Source organism: Ursus arctos, unplaced genomic scaffold, assembly GCF_023065955.2.
Source record: "Ursus arctos isolate Adak ecotype North America unplaced genomic scaffold, UrsArc2.0 scaffold_13, whole genome shotgun sequence".
In the NCBI taxonomy this organism is placed as follows: domain Eukaryota; kingdom Metazoa; phylum Chordata; class Mammalia; order Carnivora; family Ursidae; genus Ursus; species Ursus arctos.
The window spans coordinates 16,148,940-16,167,575 of record NW_026622797.1 but is presented as its reverse complement, the minus strand read 5'-3'; the positions used below and the strand labels follow the sequence as shown (position 1 = coordinate 16,167,575).

The 18,636-nt window shown below is 39.2% G+C and overlaps 1 protein-coding gene across 3 annotated transcripts in view; it reads left to right on the top strand.

Moving 5' to 3' along the window:
* Nucleotides 1-881: 881 nt before the first annotated feature.
* Nucleotides 882-18,636, top strand: part of PCMT1 (protein-L-isoaspartate (D-aspartate) O-methyltransferase) — a 40,286-nt gene continuing 22,531 nt past the window's right edge. For 2 of the 3 annotated variants that reach the window (XM_026505034.4, XM_026505035.4), the window contains exons 1-3: nucleotides 884-1,127; nucleotides 13,565-13,669; nucleotides 14,896-14,927. In XM_026505034.4, the coding sequence (XP_026360819.1) occupies nucleotides 899-1,127; nucleotides 13,565-13,669; nucleotides 14,896-14,927 (366 nt within the window). In that variant the 5' untranslated portion in view covers nucleotides 884-898. Of the gene's footprint in view, nucleotides 1,128-13,564; nucleotides 13,670-14,895; nucleotides 14,928-18,636 lie in introns of all 3 variants that reach the window. The other variant, XM_057310976.1, reaches the window with a different exon arrangement.

Below are 18,636 nucleotides of genomic sequence, written 5' to 3'. Positions count from 1 at the left end.
CTCCCTGTCAGCTTCCCGAACTCATTGTCTTGCAGGACTGATAGCGATAAAGCTGGTGTCCAGTCTAACGGTGGAATTTGTGTGGATTAATTAGCTGAAAATGCACACTTGTGTTGGGAAAATAACACATTCTCCATTAGATACTGTGGTAATTTTAGCCGATTGCATTGTTTGCAGGAGCAAAGCACTCCCACGCTCCACCCACCCGTCCTTGTTATGGCGTTCTTCCACTCTCCAAGTATGTGCTTTAGAGTTGAGAACAAACCAGGGTCCCAAAGTCTCTGCTAACCAAACACTGATGTACGTGTCACAAAACCTGCGGCTCGAGTACTCGGGTGAGAGAGGGCCTTTGCCCTCCAGTTCTATTAGGAGTATTCAGGTTCCACCACACGGAGCTCTGACTCTAACGGACCTAAATATTAGACAACTGGGTTGGGTGAGGAGTACGGAGGAAGCCCACCGTCTAACAATCTGGACAGCTATAGGAGCAGACCCGCGACTCGCAACAGCTGACTCAGCTGCGACTACGGAGCTACCGGCCGCGGCGTAACCAGATCGGGCAGAAGCGGCGGCACGAATCGGTCTCGCCGTCGTGCCACCGCCCTCGGTGACCAAGGCCGCAGCCAGGCACGCGACCGACCACGCCAGGGCCCACCCCGCCTGGCAGCAGGGCAAACTCAGCAAGTTGGAGGTGCACAGCCCGAGGCCTCAGAGAGGCGGCACGCAGCAGCGGCGGCGGCGACGTTGGCGCTGACTCAGCCCGGGCTCGCAGCCCGTCCGCAGCACCCGCAGCAGCCACAGGCGCAGGCGGTGGGGCACGAGGCCACCCCTGCCGGCAGCCCCACCCCGCCGCACCCGAGGCCGCGCAGCGTCACAGAGCGCATGCGTGCCGCGGGGGATGCCGGGAGCGCGCAGTGGCGGCACCGGCGGCGACAGCAGTCACAGCGGAGACTACAGCGGGGACGCAAGCGGGGCGGTGACCGTGTGGGAGGTGGTCTCACTCTTGGGGAAGCTGCTGGGCACCGTCGCCGCGCTGAAGGTGGTTCTGTACCTGCTCCGGGTGTGCTTAGCGATGGCCTGGAAATCCGGCGGCGCCAGCCACTCGGAGCTAATCCACAATCTCCGCAGTAAGTGCCACCCCCGCCCAGTGTGGGGCAACTGGGCCAGGCTAGGCCTGGACTGGGTCCCCCTGGGCCGTCCGGAACGCTCTGTCTACGCCCCCGCCCCGTGCCGGCTGGAGGGTACGGTGCAGTGTTGCACCAGCAGTATCGAGCGGCGTGCGCTTGCTATCGCCTCCCCCAGGGACCTGTCACTCTTCGGCGACGTGGACTGCAAGGGTAGAGAAAGAGCCACGGGCCGCTCTTGGTGGGGCAGGGGCAGGCGTCTCCCCACGGGCCTGGGGGAGGGGTTGCGGCACAGGTGGTGGGGCTGTCACTCGAGTCCGCCGCCGGCTCGTTCGGGTCTGGCGGGCGAGGGGCGTGCCCTCGGGGTGGGGAGATGTTGGCCTGGCCTAGAGGCTGGGCTGGATCCGAGGGGACCCCACCCTCGACCCCCGCGTTGTCTTGCCTTCCTCCTCCTTAATAATCGGCCTCACTGCAAGCATTCTCTCCCTCCTATACAACCTCCCCGCCCTCCGTTTTTTCCTCAGGAGGGAGATGCCACCGTCTGATACAGGCGAGGGGAGGGAGGGAAAGATGAGAGTATTGTCATTGCGGATGCTGGGAGAAATTTCTGGGGCGGCTGTCCAGTGGAAATCTTCGTGGGGGGCGGAGGAAGAAATAATAAGAGGATGCTATTCCTGGGAGACTTGTGTTTCAGGAGCTTTCAGGGGTCCTGGGATCCAACAAATGATTGTGTGTGTGGAATGTTCTAACTTTTTTTCAAGGCCGTTTCTTTATATCATTCTCTTTAGTTATTGTATTCCTAACTTTCATGATAATTTAGGGTGGGATGAGTGCTCTTACTTTCTTTTTTTAAATCGAGATAGAGTGTTGCTCTCTGTCTGGTCGGGAGACCAGAAGGACCGCAGTCCGTGATACCCTCACTCTAGTCAGAATTTATAGCACTCCGTTTGCCACCAGCTTTGCAAATAATTGTATCCTGCCACGTGGTATTTTTAATTGTCATATGTTATTTAGCTTTTCTTGTGTTTGTCGTGTTTCCTAATTCGATTTGTAACTTCCTTGAAGGCTAGGACATGTTTTTTTAAATCTTTGAATTCTCTCAACTTAATACTCATTCCTTTTTTCATAAATGCAATTAAATATATATTATGTGCTTGGATCTGTGCTAGGAATACCAAGGTGAGTGAGAGAAATAAACATCCTCGTCTGGCACATGGTTAGTACTTAATATTAGTCATTTGACTTTTTTTTTTATGGTATGTAAAAATTTTGAAATTGTGTCCTTTGCTTTTAGTAATGAAGAATGTTTAGCTTTCAAAATTCTGTCAAGCATTGCCAGCGTTCACTTTATGGAAGGATATTTGAGTGGAAGTGGACATTTATATGCTGAGGCAGTATTTTTAAGTGTGATTTAGGTTCCCATGGATTACACAAACTCAATATGTTGTAAATATTTTAATAATATTTCTTAAAATGATCTAGTGCCTACCATTTTAGTGTACACATCCCAAACATTCTATGCACAAATTGTGACTAAGTAATTTTCCACTGGTAAGTTATCACAGTAAACACTTGGCTATGGCAGAAATTTGTAATCAGGCTCTTAATGACTCTCCTTTTTGGGTCAAACTTGTAGTAAGTCAAGACTACCTCTTTCCCCACTGGTTTTATAATAATTTTATTGCAGTGTTATTATTCCTTGCTAGAATTTCTAAGGATTTTTTTTATCAGAAAATTTAATAATAAATATTTAACATTTAACATACATGTTGATATTGCAAATATTTAGTCTTATACTGTATCTATGATTTGTAGTAGGAAATTAGAGTACTCAAATTGTTTAGCCTCTGGTAACACTTGTGCAATGTTTCAACTTCTTGCTGAATTCTAGCTAGTAGATTTCATTTTTACTTATTAGTTTATTATAAAAGTAATATTTTCTCATACGAGAATTTCACTTGGCACAAAATGTGAAAATTTCTCTCTTTTCCTAGTTATTCCACTGTTGTGTATTCTTCCTAACTTAAAGGCTTCTAGTTGAATCTTTAGAAAAAGATTAAAGTGTGATTATGTTGTTGATTCACTATATTGTACACATGAAACTAATATAACATTATAATGTTAACTATACTGGAATTACAATAAAGAACTTAAAAAAAGGTGTTGATGTTAAAGTGAAAAAGGATCTGCAAATTGGAAGAGGAAGCAAATTACAGTTGTATATTTTTTAAAAGAAATGAAGTTCACGATTGCTTTAGTTTTAATATTATAATTTTATTGAAAATATCTACTGAGTTTACCTTTTATAAGATGGCATAATAGAAATACGGTCGTGTATGATTTCGTAGTTGATATATCATTTATGGAATATTGTAGAATGTAATGGTATGTCTCAGTATTTTATAGCTTATGATGACAACCACTTTTTAAAAAAGATTTTATTGATTTATTAGAGAGAGAGAGAGCGTGCGCACATTGCACACAAGCACGAGGAGGGGGAGGGGCAGGGGAGAAGGAGGAGGAGACTCCCCGTGGAGCAGGGAACCTGACACAACTCAATCCCAGGACCCTAGGATCATGACCTGAGCTGAAGGCAGATACTTAACTTGACTGAGTTACCCAAGTGCCCCAACAACCACTCTTAAGTAACTTAGAACAGTGGTCTAAAACTTGAGCATGCTTCAGAATCTCCTGGATCACCTGGAGAGCTAGTAAAACAGCTTGCTAGGGCTCAAGAATTTGTATTTTTTAAAAATAAATTTATTTATTCTTTTTAAGTAGGCACCACACCCAATGCGGGGTTTGAAGTTATAACCCTGAGATCAAGAGTCACATGGTCCACAGACTGAGCCAGCCAGGTGCCCCCAGGAATTTATATTTTTAACAAGGGCCTAAGTAATGCTCCCACTGGTCTGGGGGACCACTTTGAGAATCACTGACACAGAGAATTGAAAATTATGAGAAACTCTGCCAGTGTTTCAGTCGAATCAGTTTTATGCTTTAGAATGAGGTTTTAGGGAAAAAATGTCTGTAACAGTCCTGCCCAGTAGAGCTCTCTGTAATGTCTGTATCTTGCCTGTTCAATATGGTAGCCACTAAGCTACATGTGGCATTCAGCATTTGAAATGTGGTTAACACAACTGAGGAACTGGATTTTTATTTAGTTAACTTAAATAGCCACATGTGGCTAATGGCTACCATATTGGACAGTGCAGGTCTACAGAAATGAAGAATATAGTTATTTTATAATTATGGGCTGATAATGTGCTCTTAAAACAAATTTAACTTAAAACAACTATGAGCCTGCTTAATCCACGAAATGTGACAATTTCAGTAATGTTTATATTAGAATTTATTTTCTACTTTTATTGGAAAAATATCAAGCCATGATAGTAATTAGGAAAAGATGGGGACAAGAGTGGATGAGGTTAAGAAAGGTGGTCTCCTAGAGCAGGGGTGTCTAAACCTGAGCATTTGTGGAAGGTTAACTCTTAACTGATAGACTTCACATGTTATACTAGACACTTAAAACATTTTTTTTTTACTGATTTTTATTTGTTAGGAAAGATTAAATGTGCCCTAATAATATCAGTTATTTTTACTTTGCATCCTTGATTGTGTCATTTTGCATATACTGTAATGTTTACAGGATTTGTCAGTCAACTGATATTTAACTATCTTCTATATGCCAAACTGAACAAAACAAATATTCTCTCTTGTAGATTACTTGTAATGGGAGCAGACAAGTACAATACTTAGTATGTCACATGATAAGTCACAAAGAAGGGAAGGAGAATTGGAAGTGTGGGGTACTAGGTTTGCAGTTTTGGGAGAGAAAGCCTCACTAAGGTGTCACTTGAGCAAAGAGTTGGAGGATGGGAAGAAAATTTAGCTATGCAGATAGAAGGGGGGGACAGGCATTCTAAGCAGAGAAAATTGCATGTGCTAGATTTGGATTTGGGGTATGGGAGCAAGATTGGAGTCAAGGATATGAGAGCAAGGTTTTGGGCCTGGGCAATTGGAACGATTTGCCGTTTTCTGAGTTGGAAACAATAAGTGCGTGAGCAGCAGGAACTTTTGGGTGGTGGGAAGGAGTCGTGGGAGAGCGCGAGTTTATTTTTGGGGATGTTGTATTTGAGATGCTTAACATTTCAGTAGAGACCTTGAGTAGGTATTTGAATAAGAATTATAATAATTTGTAGTTTTTGTATCTTATTTATGCAAATAAATTGGAATTATTTTCTTTTTCTATTTAGAATGTCAGTTCTTAGCTACTAGTAGCATAACTAGTGGAGAAGAGAATATTCCATTAGTTTTATTATGTGTGTTCACGGGCCAAATAAAACCAGCTAAGAAAATACTAAGGGATTGTTTTCCAGAAGTTGGGGCATCATTTAGAGTCTAGAAAATACCTCCTCATTTTGGCTTATTTCAAGTCAGTCTTATGGGTACATACTAATAGGTAAACTTACAGTACCTTGAGTAAGATCTAATTTATATAATGGGGGTGGCTTTACTATCAGTGTGCCTACTTACATTTAAATCAATTAAAGTAAAATGAAATTTAAAATTCAGTTTCTCAGTCACACTAACCGTATTTTAAGAGCTCAGTAGCCATGTGAGGCTAAACTTAGTAGTGCAGACATAGAACATTTCCATCATCATAAGTTCTATTGGACAGCACTAGATTTAATGTATTACATTGTATTTCATGTGGTCTTAAGTCCATTTTGCTGTTCCACATATTTTTTATTAGTATTACATTTAGTTTTGGCCAACATGCTTTAAGAGTAGCAGTGAAAAAAAAGGATTATCAGACAAGGGTGATCAAGATGACCAGAGAGAGTCAGCATTTTATATGGTGGTTTGATGAGAAAGCTTAAGAGAGCAACAGTGTTTAAATATTTTAGGAAATGGCATGTAGTGGAGGGTCAAACCAGGACAAATGGAAGGCAGATCTTGGCTCGTAAGTAAGTATTCACAAAGCTATCCTAACAATCAAAGAGTTGGCTTTAAGAAATAATGTTTTCTGTCACTGAATATGTTGAAGCAAAGAATGGTTGATCATTTTTCTATAAGGGATATCATAGAAGAGATCTGTCATCAGCTTTAACTGTACACTAAACTCCCAAAGGACCCTTCCAAATCCTAGATTTTGTGATTTCAGTCGCATTGTGGATTCTGTAAAATCAGCTGCAGGGCGCAAGCTTTAGGAGTGAGCCACAGAAGTTAACATTTGGTTACCTATGTTTTAGAATTTTGTATAACATCTTAGTTTGTCAAATGTGAGGAGTCCAGGGAACATCCTCCTTTAAGAAATAGTGTCAAAACAAATAGTTAACTTTATGTATCTATTAGGAGTGATAGCAGTCCAGGGAGAGATGTGTTTTTTCTTTCTTAATTATCTGACATGGAGTGCTACATTAGTTTCAAGTGTACAACATAGTGATTCAACACCTCTAGTAAGAAACATGTATTTTTAAATAATCTCTGGTACTTAGATGATATGCTTTATCATAACTTTCCATCATGTGAAATTCTTCTTTGATTATAATATGAATTTAAAACTAATCTCTCTCCGACTTTCTATACCGAAAGTGTCTCAAGCTCTGCTTACCTCTTAGGCCTAATCATTCTAGATAGGAAGTAAAGGTGACCAGTCTGTTCATTTCTTACTGTTTTTCCTGGCATATTGATGGTTGAGAAGGAATATAGAGTAGATGGTTAACAACTGTTCAAGTCAAATTAAGTAATGTAATGTAATGTAATAGTTCTTTTATTGAGATGTAACTTTGTAGCAAGATTAGAGAAACTTGTTTGAAGTCCATGAAGCACCTTGTGTTCAGTGCTTCATATCAATACAGGCTTTCTTCCTTTCCATTGCTGCCAGTGTTAGTTCCATTCTTCTGTTCTCCTGGATCAAAAATCTTGGAATAGTTATTGGTTCTTTCAGACTGTTACCACATTAACTCAGCAGTTCTTATGGATGCCTTTCGTAGTCATTGCTTCTGCTGTTATTTTCATTGGTTCTCTCCCAGCCTGAGTCCGTAGTCCACACTTGGAGTGATAGACCTCCAAGTGTCTGATGGGGTTGTTACACTCTCAGTTTCCCTCCCCTCAACTCTGTTCTACACATTATGCTGATTTCCATAGTATACTGCTTTCTGTTAAGTCGTTTGGCTGCCCAGCCTTCCCATTACTTACTGTATCAGGGGTCAATACTTGCTCAGATTTTAGGCCTGTTTAGGGTGTTCTATAACCTATTCCCATGCTCCAACTCCAGTCCTGTTCTTCAGACTGATCTTGTTTTCCTCTTCATATACTGTGTGCATTAGGGTACCTGTTCGGCTGCTATAACAAAGACCACAATAACAATGGCTGAAACAAAATCAAGGTTTCTATCTCCTGTAACAATCCAAGCATAAGCAGTTTAGAGCTAATATAATTGTTCCAAAATGTTGAGGACCTGTGTTCCATCTCCCTTGTGCTTCCTAAAGTCTTTGCCTTATCTGAAAGGTTGAAGATAGTTTACCTCCATCATTTCCATATTCCAGCCAGTGGGGAGAAGAATGGGGAAAGAGAAAAACCCCCGTTCCTTTTTAAGGGGATGATCTGAAAGTTGCATACATAATTTCTGTGTATGTTCCGTTGACAAGAACTTAATTGTAAGACTACACATAACTACAGAGAGACTATATAATGCACCCAGTTACAGTTCTACCATTGTAAAGGAAAAGGAGTGCCCTGCCACATCTTACATCTTGCTAATTGGAGGTGTGTGTGTGTGTGTGTGTGTGTGTGTGTGTGTTGTGTATATACTTACCTAAATACATAGAATCTATGATAACAAGGTTAGGAGAATTAAGATTAATTTTTATTTTTTTTAAAGATTTATTCATTTATTTATTTATTTATTTATTTATTTATTTATTTATTTTCTAAGTAGGCTCCACACCCAGCGTGGAGCCCAACGTGGGGCTTGAACTCACAACCCTGAGATCAAGACCTGAATGGAGATCAAGAGCGGACACTTTAACCAACTGAGCCACCCAGGTGCCCCAAGATTAATTTTTAGTCAAGTAATATATATACATGGTAAAATCCTACACAAGGGCATTTATTGAAAAATAACAATTGCTTGGCTCCATTCCTCCCTACCCCTAGACTCATTGCCTAGAGGGAATCACTTTTAACAACATTTTTTTTTGTTTGTTTTTTCTGGTGATTATCTTCATGCCTTTAAGTCATGTGGTTAAACTGTCATTTCTTGTTTTATCGACTTCAGACATTATCTGTTGACCTCCTGCCAAGATGGACAAGTATTTAACTCTACACACCCACCTCTCCCTCGTATAGTTATATCATAATTTTTTGCTTCCTTTTTTGTGGCTACCTTTCTAACTTTAAGTAATATACTTTAACCTTAGTTTCTTGTTTCATAATTTATAAACTAACACTACCTCTGGTAACCCTTCTACTTTATAACAAAGGATACTAGGGAGTTCTCCCTCTCATTTTCCAACTTATTCGTGGCTCTTTTACATTGTTAAAGTTGGTAATTTGTATTTTGTTTTGAGCAGTAAATAAATTTTCTGTATTTTGTTGATTTTTAAGTGTTAAAAGTCAATAGTCATAATCGTATGACTATGTCAACATTTGGCTGAGTTATGTAGTCTGCTGTGAATTTATTCCCTACTTTCTGTTTCCAATATCACAGACCCCTCCACTATTGTAGAGGAGTAGTTGGATATTTTTCCCTGTTTTTACATTTGATCAGTTGCTTGAAATCATGTCACATTTTAGTTTTCTTCATATCTAAATCATGACTCTTACAGCATTTTTGTTTTTTTCCTGGAATTTATCTCCCTCTCACCCTTCCACCACCCCTCAAGTTGAAAAGAGAAACAGACACCTTAACATGGCTTTAATCTTTACAAGTTTTTTATTATTTGACTTATGGCTTGGATTCTATTGCATTCTCCTTTTTGAATCCTACTGACTTCTCCTTTGGGTCAATTGCATATTTGGACCAATGTTAGCCATTATTATAATTATTTAATTAAGGTCCTTGGTCCCTAGGGCACAGGAGAATTGGGTATGGGTGGTTCTAAAGCTGTTCACTATTTCAGAAAGCCTAATGGTAATTACACATTTACTCATAATTAGGCTATCCACAAAAAGTAAAACATTAAATTATTTTGCTGATTGATAAAAATATTTCAGGGCAGGGCAGTTGTATATGTCAAATTACCAAAAATGGCAAAATGACTTAATAACTTAGTAAATGTAGCTAGTTTAGGCATCTTTCAAAATACGGAATTCAGGGCAAAAGTATAAAAGAATCTTGTGGTGAAAATTTTGGAAGCCACCAAATAATGGCCTAATAAATCTTGATTCTGAGCCTTGATGTGTTCAGCTTTTTAATAAATAGTGACCTGCTTTTAAAAAGTGTTTGGTGAGGGGTGCCTGGGTGGCTCAGTTGGTTAAGCATCTGCCTTTGGCTCAGGTCGTGATCCTGGGGTCCTGGGATCAAGCCCTGTGTGGGGCTCTCTGCTCAGAGGAGAGCCTACTTCTCCCTCTCCTTCTGCCCCTCCCCACCTCGTGCGCTCTCTTGCTCTCTTGCTTACTCCCTAAAATACATAAAATCTTAAAAAAAAAAAAAAAAACACATTTAGGGGGCACTTGGGTGACTCAGTCAGTTAAGTGTCTGACTCTTGATTTCAACTCAGGTCATGATCTCAGGGTTGTAAGATGGAGCCCAACAATGCTGGGCCTGGAGCCTGCTTAAGATTCTCCCCCTCGTGCATGTGTGCACATGTGCACACATGCACACGTTCTCTCTCTCTCTCTCTCTCTCTCTCTCTCTCGTTTAAAAAAAAATTACAATTTGAAAAATTTGACAGATATAGTTATATAACCCAACACCATAATGATACAGAACGAGGGTCAGCAAACTGCACCTCACAAGCCAATCTGGCTTACTGTCTGTCAGTCTTTATTTGTTTATTTGTTTGGATGTATTTATTTTATATAGAGAGAGTGTGCGTGCCCGAGCAGGCTGAGGGAGGGGCAGAGGGAGAGAGAGAATCCTGAAGCAGACTCCTGACTGAGCATGGAGCCCAAAGTGGGGCCCTATCCCAGGACACTGAGATCATGACCTGAACTGAAATCAAGAGTCACAGCTTAACCGATTGAGCTACCCAGACACCCCTACTGTCTGCTTTTAGATGTAAAAATTTATCTTAATATGACCTTTATTTGGTATTGTTTGTGGTTGTTCCCACACTACGTTGACAGTTGAATTCTTGCAGCAGAGACTTTGGTCTGCAACACCTGAAGTATTTACTATTTGGACTTTTATGCAAATTTGCTGATTTCTGATATAGAACATTTCTTTTACCCACAAAGTTTCCTGGTACCCCTTTGCAATTAATCTACTCCTTTTACCCCGAATCTCTAGCAATCACAGATCAGCCTTCTGGCACTATGATTTTGACTTTTCTAGAATTTGATATAAATGGAATCATATAGTGTATGTCTCCTTGTCTGGCTTCTTTCACTGAGATTAGTACTTTTGAGATTTATCCAAGTTGTTGAATGTATTGGTAGTTTGCTTTTTTTGTTGTTTTTTGTTGTTGTGGGGTTTAAAAAAATTTTTTTTTTCTAAGTAAGCTCTAAGCCCAATGTGGGGCTTGAACTCATGACCCCAAGATCAAGAGTTGCATGCTGTATGGATTAAGCCAGCCAGGTGCCTCAGTAGTTTGCTGCTTTTAATTGTTGATTTGCATTTTTCTCTTCTTTTTTTAAAGATTTATTTATTTAAGAGAGAGAGAGTGAGTATATGGAGTGGGGCATGGACAGAGGGAGAGAGGGAATCTCAAGCACACTCCCCATTGAGCGCCAAGCCTGACCTGGGGCTTGATCCCAGGACCCTGAGATCAAGACCTGAGCCAAAACCGAGTCGGATGCTTAACGGACTGAGCCACCCAAGTGCCCCTGCACGTTCTTTTCTTGAATTTCTTGAAAATGTTGCTTCATTCTTGCTTTGCTTTGAATTTTGCTCTTAGGTAATCTGATGGTTGCCTTTTTTGTTTTTCTTTTTTTTTAAACCCTTATTAGGTAATTCGGTTCTTTGCCTTGAAGCTCTGAGGATTTTTTTCCATGCCTTTAAAGTCTGATACTTTTTATTGTTGTTGTTGTTGTTTGTTTTGTTTTAGAGGGAGTATGCTCCCCAGCCAAGCTTGGGTGCAGGGGCAGGGGATGAGGGGCAGAAGGAGAAGGAGAGAGAATCCCCACCCAGCACTGTCAGGCTCCATCTCACTACCCTGAAATCATGACCTGAGTTGAAATCAAGAGTTGTACGCTTAACCAGCTGAGCTACCAGGTGCCGGTAAAGTCTGATAGTTTTATTAGTATATGTCACAAGGTTGATTGTTCCTGGTAATACTTTTACTTACTTCTGCTGTTTTCTTAGAGTATAGTTTTAAAACTATTGTTTCTGTTTAATCAGCTGGAATGTTTTTTTAATTTTTAATTTTTTAAAGATTTTATTTATTTGAGAGAGAGCATGAGCAGGGGGAGGGGCAGAGGGAAAGGGAAGAACAGACTCCCCACTGAGTGCAGAACCTGGCATGGGGCTCAATCCCAGGACCCTGAGATCATGACCTGAGACAAAGTCAGATGCTTAACCGACTGAGCCACCCAGGCACCCCTCGTTTTTTGTTTTTGTTTTTTAAAAGATTTAATTTATTTAATTTAATTAATTAATTTATTTATTTTAGAGAACACAAACAGGGGTGGAAGAAAGAGGGAGGGGGAAGAATCTCAAGCAGATTCCTTGCTGAGTTTGGAGCTCGAGGTGGGACTTGATCTCACGACCCAGAGACCATGACCTGAGCAAAACCAAGAGTTGGATGCTCAACCTGCTGAGCCACCCAAGTGCCCCTCAGCTGAAATGCTTTGATTTGCATTTTGTTTTCTTTTTACAGTATCTTTGATTGGAGTTGGGTTTTTTCCTTTTTTCTATTTTTGGACATTTTGTGGACACAGATCCAGAGCACCTTTTTTCAGTATAGTGACTTGCAGTTTCTTTAATGGATGGTGTGTGTTAGGAGTAGTGCGGGGGAAAGGGGAGGAGCTGGCACGTCCTATTGCTCTTTTTTTTCTGCAGGATCCTTAATATTATTTTCCCTTTATTGCTGCACCAAAAGGCACCATCCTTTCCCTGTTTTCTTTTAATTCTCCCCCAGAATCAGAGCTTCTCGATTGCCACTTCTAGTCCCATTGAATTTTTTGTAAAGATTTTTTATTTATTTATGAGAGAGAGAGAAAGATGGAACGAGCAAGTGGAGGAGCAGAGGGAAGGGGACAAGCAGACTCCGCGCCAAGCGTGAAGCCCAATGTGGGGCTCGATCTCAGGACCCAAAGATCGCAACCTGTGCCAAAACCAAGTGTCAGATGCTTAACCAACTGAGCCACCCAGGCACCCCCACCGAATTTTTTTTTTTAAACAGGTTTACTAAAGTATACTTTTATATTATATAATCCACTCATTTAAATTGTACAATTGTAATTATGTTATCTTGTTTATTTCTAATCCTATATAATAATAATCCTAAGCATGTACCATTGTGTCTGGTATGTATTAGACAGTCAGTAAACATATTGAGTGAGTTAATAAGGGACTTACTGAATAATAACCATGCATGGTACCATGAGGGCTATTTAAGTTTAACATATTATACTTAATCTCAAAGAATTTATAGTTCATTAGGGGATCCAAATATAATCATTGACCTTGCTTTCCTTCTTGAAAAATTTCTTTTCACTTGGGCTTTGTAAGAGTTTATCTGCTTGATTTTCATCTACCCTTGTGGCTGCTTTTTGTCATAATCTTTGAAGGTTCCACTTCCTTTGCACAGCTCTTCAGTGTTCCCTTTTGTTTTTCTTCTTCGTGTATTCTTCCTTGGCCACTTGAGTTCACTTCCATTGCTTCAGTTACCATCTGTATTACTAGAAGTCTATATCACTGTCCTAGATCTCTTTCCTGAGCCCCAGATCCATGTGTTCAGTGGACTGCTGCATATCTCCACTTGTATGGTTTATAGTCACTGAGTAAGTAAGTTATCCTTTTCCTCCTTAACTCTGCTCCTTCTCCAGGATTTCACAAATCAGTGTATGATATCAGCATCTCAACCACCATCCTTCCTCCAAAGCTAGCTAGTTAGGTATATGTTACCTATTAAATATAACTCAGATCCTTCTACTTATCTTCATTCTTAGTGTCATCACTGAAGACCAGGTTGTGTTTACTTGGGCCATTGCAACAACTTCCAATCTTGCTCTCTTCCAGTCCAGTCTCTCCAGTGCAACCAGAGTAAATTTAAAGTGCATCTAGTCATCTCACTCCTAGCTTAAAATGTTTGCCTCATTCATTTCAGAAAATGGAATCATCAAAACAGATAAAGTATTTGAAGTAATGCTGGCCACAGACCGTTCCCACTATGCAAAATGTAATCCTTATATGGATTCTCCACAATCAATAGGTAAGGTCTGGATTTCTGAAAATGTCATGTTTTATTCATTTACTGTATACTTTTTGTTAAGTAAAAATGGACTGGGATACAAATATTTATTATTACCTTGCTAGTTTGAATTTTATACCTCATTTAAGTATCATAATTCCACACAGCCATTTCAGTAAAATGATGTTATGTATTAAGTATTTTTTCTATTTTTTCAAATTGTATATAATATATATATAAAGAATATCTTAAACATTTTTCTTTAAACATACTTTTAATGAAAATTTAAGTTTAAGCTTAGGGCTGAGATTTCTTTAGGGCCTTAATGCTGACTAAAGTTGTTTTTCACATTAACATCAGTTTTTTAAGTCAATATTAAAGGAAATAAGTATAATTAAGCGTTTAGTGACTTCTCTGCTTCACTTGCCCTGAATTTTTTGGTTTGTGCTTGGTTTTAGAAAGTTCAGTGTTTAACTCCTTCTCCTGAAGCAGGTTTTGCTGAGCTGCTGAGCCTTGGCAGTGGGCGCCTTTGAGGCTTAGAAGGGCCTCAGGATTCTGTCAGCCAGCTGCCATACTTTCTTCTTTTGAAGCACTATAACAGTCAGCAGAGAAGATCCTGGGGAGCTTCTGAACCCCGAAGGCACCTGCTACCACCGCTCAGTGAAAATTGCTTCAGATGCAGAAGCAGGTAAATAAGTTTTGAGAAAGCAGCACTGGAAGAAAATACTTGAAAGCTAAAAACTAAGAAAAGTTTGTGAATTACCATCAGGCAATAGTATAAAGAGTAAACTGAGGTCGTTTTTTAGTCTCTTAAGTTTCTTTGATTGCCAGTTGCTCAATAAGTTGCCAGAAATAGGAAGCAATTTAATTTTCAGATTTTGCATACCTATTGTATATAGAAGTTTATTTTCTTTTTATAAACCTGGGGAGAAAACAAGTCATAAACTTACCAACTCAACTTCTTGACGTTCTTACTTTATTTCTTAGCTAACTATATGGGGAAAGAAAGTTTTAGAAATAGTGGGAGTGTCATACTAGATGAGCATAATATGCCTTTGGCAAGGTTGTATTTTCTCATTTTAACTGTTCCTCGACAGTTATAAATAAAAGGTTTATTTTCTTGAGATCATGAAAACAAAAAATATTACTATGAAAAAAAATTTGTGGATGTTAGGAAAGGAGTTACATGGAGTATCTGGTATGGTTTTGCAGCTGAATGTGTCAGTAGTTCTCTTCTTCTTTTGCAGGTTTCCAAGCAACAATCAGTGCTCCACACATGGTAAGTTAACTTTGGCCATTTGGGTATAAGTGGATCACATTTTTCCTCTAAGATCATTTTCTTCAGTTAAAAAGGTTTTAAAAAAGTTGAACTTTTAATTGGATCAATTTTGTCATCTATGAGTTATGTGGATTGGTAATGAACCTCTTATTCTTAATACATGATGTATAGAGAGAAGTCTTGGTAGAAATTGTCATTAAAGTTTTTGTTGGTCGTCATTAGTATCTAATCACATAAAAATTGGATATAAAAGGTTATTTAGTGATGAGCAAATTAAGGAAGAGAATAGTTTATTTTATTTTTAAGATTTTATTTATTAATTAGAGAGAGAGCACAAGCAGGGGGAGCGACAGGCAGAGGGAGAAGCAGGCTCCCCGCCGAGCAAGGAGCCCGATGCAGGGCTCGATCCCAGAACCCCGGGATCATGACCCGAGCCGAAGGCAGCCACTTAACCGGCTAAGCCACCCATGTGTTCCAAGGAAGATAATATTTTAAATAATATAATGGATATATTGTAGAAATCTCAAGTCGAATATTATTTCTTTTATTTCATATCTTATTTGGAAAATTCATTAGGGATTGGTCAAGTATAGCAGCTAGGAAGCTGTATAACTTTGAGAAGAACCTATTTTAAGTTATCTAGTACTTTTAATCTGTTGGGAATTTTCTTGGGTTTTAAATGTCAGTTATTTGAATGAGTACTCTGTTGGTTTTTGGGGAGAACAATAGGTTTTCTGATTCTCTGAAAGTATTTGGGATTGGAGAAGCTCGTATTTAAATGTAAAGCCTTCTTTATATTAAAATAAATTTACATATATTTATAATGAACTGATAATTATACTAGGTGACATTATAGGAAAATTATTATTTATAGACATTAAATAGAAATGACTTTATTTTTTAATTTTTAATTTATTTTTAAAAGATTTATTTATTTTAGAGAAAGCAGGAGCTGGTGGAGGGGTGGGGGTGGAGACTCCCTGCTGAGCGTGGAGTCTGATGTGGGGCTCGATCTCATGACCCTGAGATCATGACCTGAGCTGAAATCAAGAGTCAGATAGATGCCTTAACCAACTGAGCCACCCAGGTGCCCCTGGAAATGACTTTTTAAAACATGACAAAAGACGAGCCATTAAAAAACATGATATATTTTGCAACATAAAAATTTAGGATTTCTGCAGAGAAAAAAATGTATAAGCAAATTTAAAAGAAGAAAAACTGAGGGAAATATTTATAATACATACGACAATCTAGGGCAGATTTCCATATACAAATGTGGTTGTGTATCCTATAAATTAATAAGTGAAAGACTGGTAAGCCCAAAAGAATATAGTTTAAGTACAAGAATGGTAGTTCATAGAAAAAGAAATACAGATGACATTAGCACTTAAGCAAATGAAAACATGTAATTTTCATTTATATTTATGTATATTATATATTGTATTTATATTTATATACTTAGTAAATTACATGTTAGCATTTTCACCTATCAGATTGTCAGAGGTCAAAAAGTTTAATACTTTGTATTGGAAAGGGGGAAACAGTTACATACTTTTTTGTTGAGAGTAAATTGATAGTGTTGGAAGGCAATTTGGCAAATTTATAAAATGTGAAATAAATATACCTTACACTTTTCAGTTTTATTTCAAGATATTTATCCTATGGTATATTTTTATAGGTACAAAATGACTAAAGATGTTCGTTGTCACATTACTTATAATAGCAAAAAAAATAATAACAGTAATCACTGATAGTCCACTAATAATGGATGGTTAATAATTATGGTATATCCATACAGTGAGGTACTGTGAAGCTGTTAAATGAGGAATCTCTGTAAGTACCAATACAGCAAGATGTTCAAGAAACATTAAGTAAAAAAGTAGAGTACAGGGGTGCCTCGGTGGCTCAGCCATTAAGCGTCTGCCTTCGGCTCAGGTCATGATCCCAGGGTCCTGGGATGGAGCCCCCGCATCTGGCTCCCTGCTCAGCGGGAAGCCTGCTTCTCCCTCTCACACTCCCCTTGCTTGTGTTCCCGCTCTCGCTGTCTCTCTCTGTCAAATAAATAAATAAAGTCTTAAAAAAAAAAGTAGAGTACAGAAAAGTATTTAGAGTATTCTGTAATATACAACAATCAATTCTGCACATATACATACACACATACATCTTCCTCTAGGCATGTAAACTAAAAATGATTTCTGCTAAGGTCAGAATTAGATGATTGGAGGGATGGGAATGATCAAGTGAGATCTGCTTTTCCCTCTGTACCCTCTACATGTTATCAATTTCTTTCTGTTTTCTTCTCTCTCTTTTTTTTAAAGTTTATTTATTTAGGTAATCTCTACACCCAGTGTGGGGCTTGAGCTCCCAACCCCAAGATCAAGAGTTGCATGCTTCTCTGACTGAGCCAGCCAGATGCCCCCTTCTTTGTTTTTTTTTTTTAACCATGGAATAGGAATGTGTTTGTTTTTTTTAATATTTATTTGCTTATTTTATTTTACTTGTTTATTTTTAAAGATTTTATTTATTTGAGAGAGAGAGAGGGCACGTGTGCAAGTGAGCACAAGTGGGGGGGGAGGGGCAGGGGGAGAGGGAGAAGCAGACTCCCCACCGAGCAGGGAACCAAATGTGGGGCTTGATCCCAGGACCCTGGGATTATGAACTGAGCTGGAGGCAGATGTTTAGCTGACTGAGCCACCCAGGCACCCAGAAAGGATGCATTTTTATGTATTTATTTTTTATTTTTATTTTTTTTAAGGTTTTTTAAAGATTGTATTTATTTATTTGACAGAGAGAGAGAGAGAGACAGCGAGGGAGGGAACACAAGCAGGGGAAGTGGGAGAGGGAGGCTTCCCACTGAGCAGGGAGCCCGATGCGAGGCTTGATCCCAGGACCCTGGGATCAAGACCTGAGCCGAAGGCAGACGCTTAACAACTGAGCCACCCAGGTGCCCCAAGGATGCATTTTTAATGACTTACATATCCTTACCTCTTGTCTCTTAATAAGGAAAATGTGTGTATTTATGTGTATGTATATAGTCACACAGTACATCTGTATGTATGCATGTATGTATAAAAAGTAATAATACAGTGTCTTTTGATGCTTGCTGAACCAGGATGTGAGTAGACTAAAATAGTATTAATTGTATTATATGAACATGCATTTGTGATTTTGTATCATTTATTGCATAGATCTTAGAAGTATTAAAAGAGAAACAGAAAATGAGCAAAGATAAATGACATTTCTGTTTAATGTCTTAAAATCACAGACTTGCTTGGAAGTATGTACAATCCTGGAATATAAAGTCTTAATTGAAAATGTGATATATGCATTGGGGAAGAGGTTAAAAGCAGCCTGTTTAAATGGCATCCTCGTAGCCGTAAGCACACTTAGTATGCAGATATTGAATCCTAAATATCATTTCTCACTAAATGAGACTAGAGCTCCTTGGAGAAGTGACTGAAAATTGGAAGGTGAAGAAGTACTCAAAGATTGATGGGGTGATGTTGGAAGGACATATGTGCAGGTTTGAAGAGATTCTCAGAGGCCAAACTGGAGACAATTTGAAAATTGAAAAATGATAGATAATGAAGATAACGGATTGTTAACACTGTGAATTAGAAACAAAAATCCGTGAGTTCATAGAGATTAAAAAAAAAAGGCAGAGAAAAAAATGAAAAACAGAAGAATGCCAATTAACACATATGGAGGG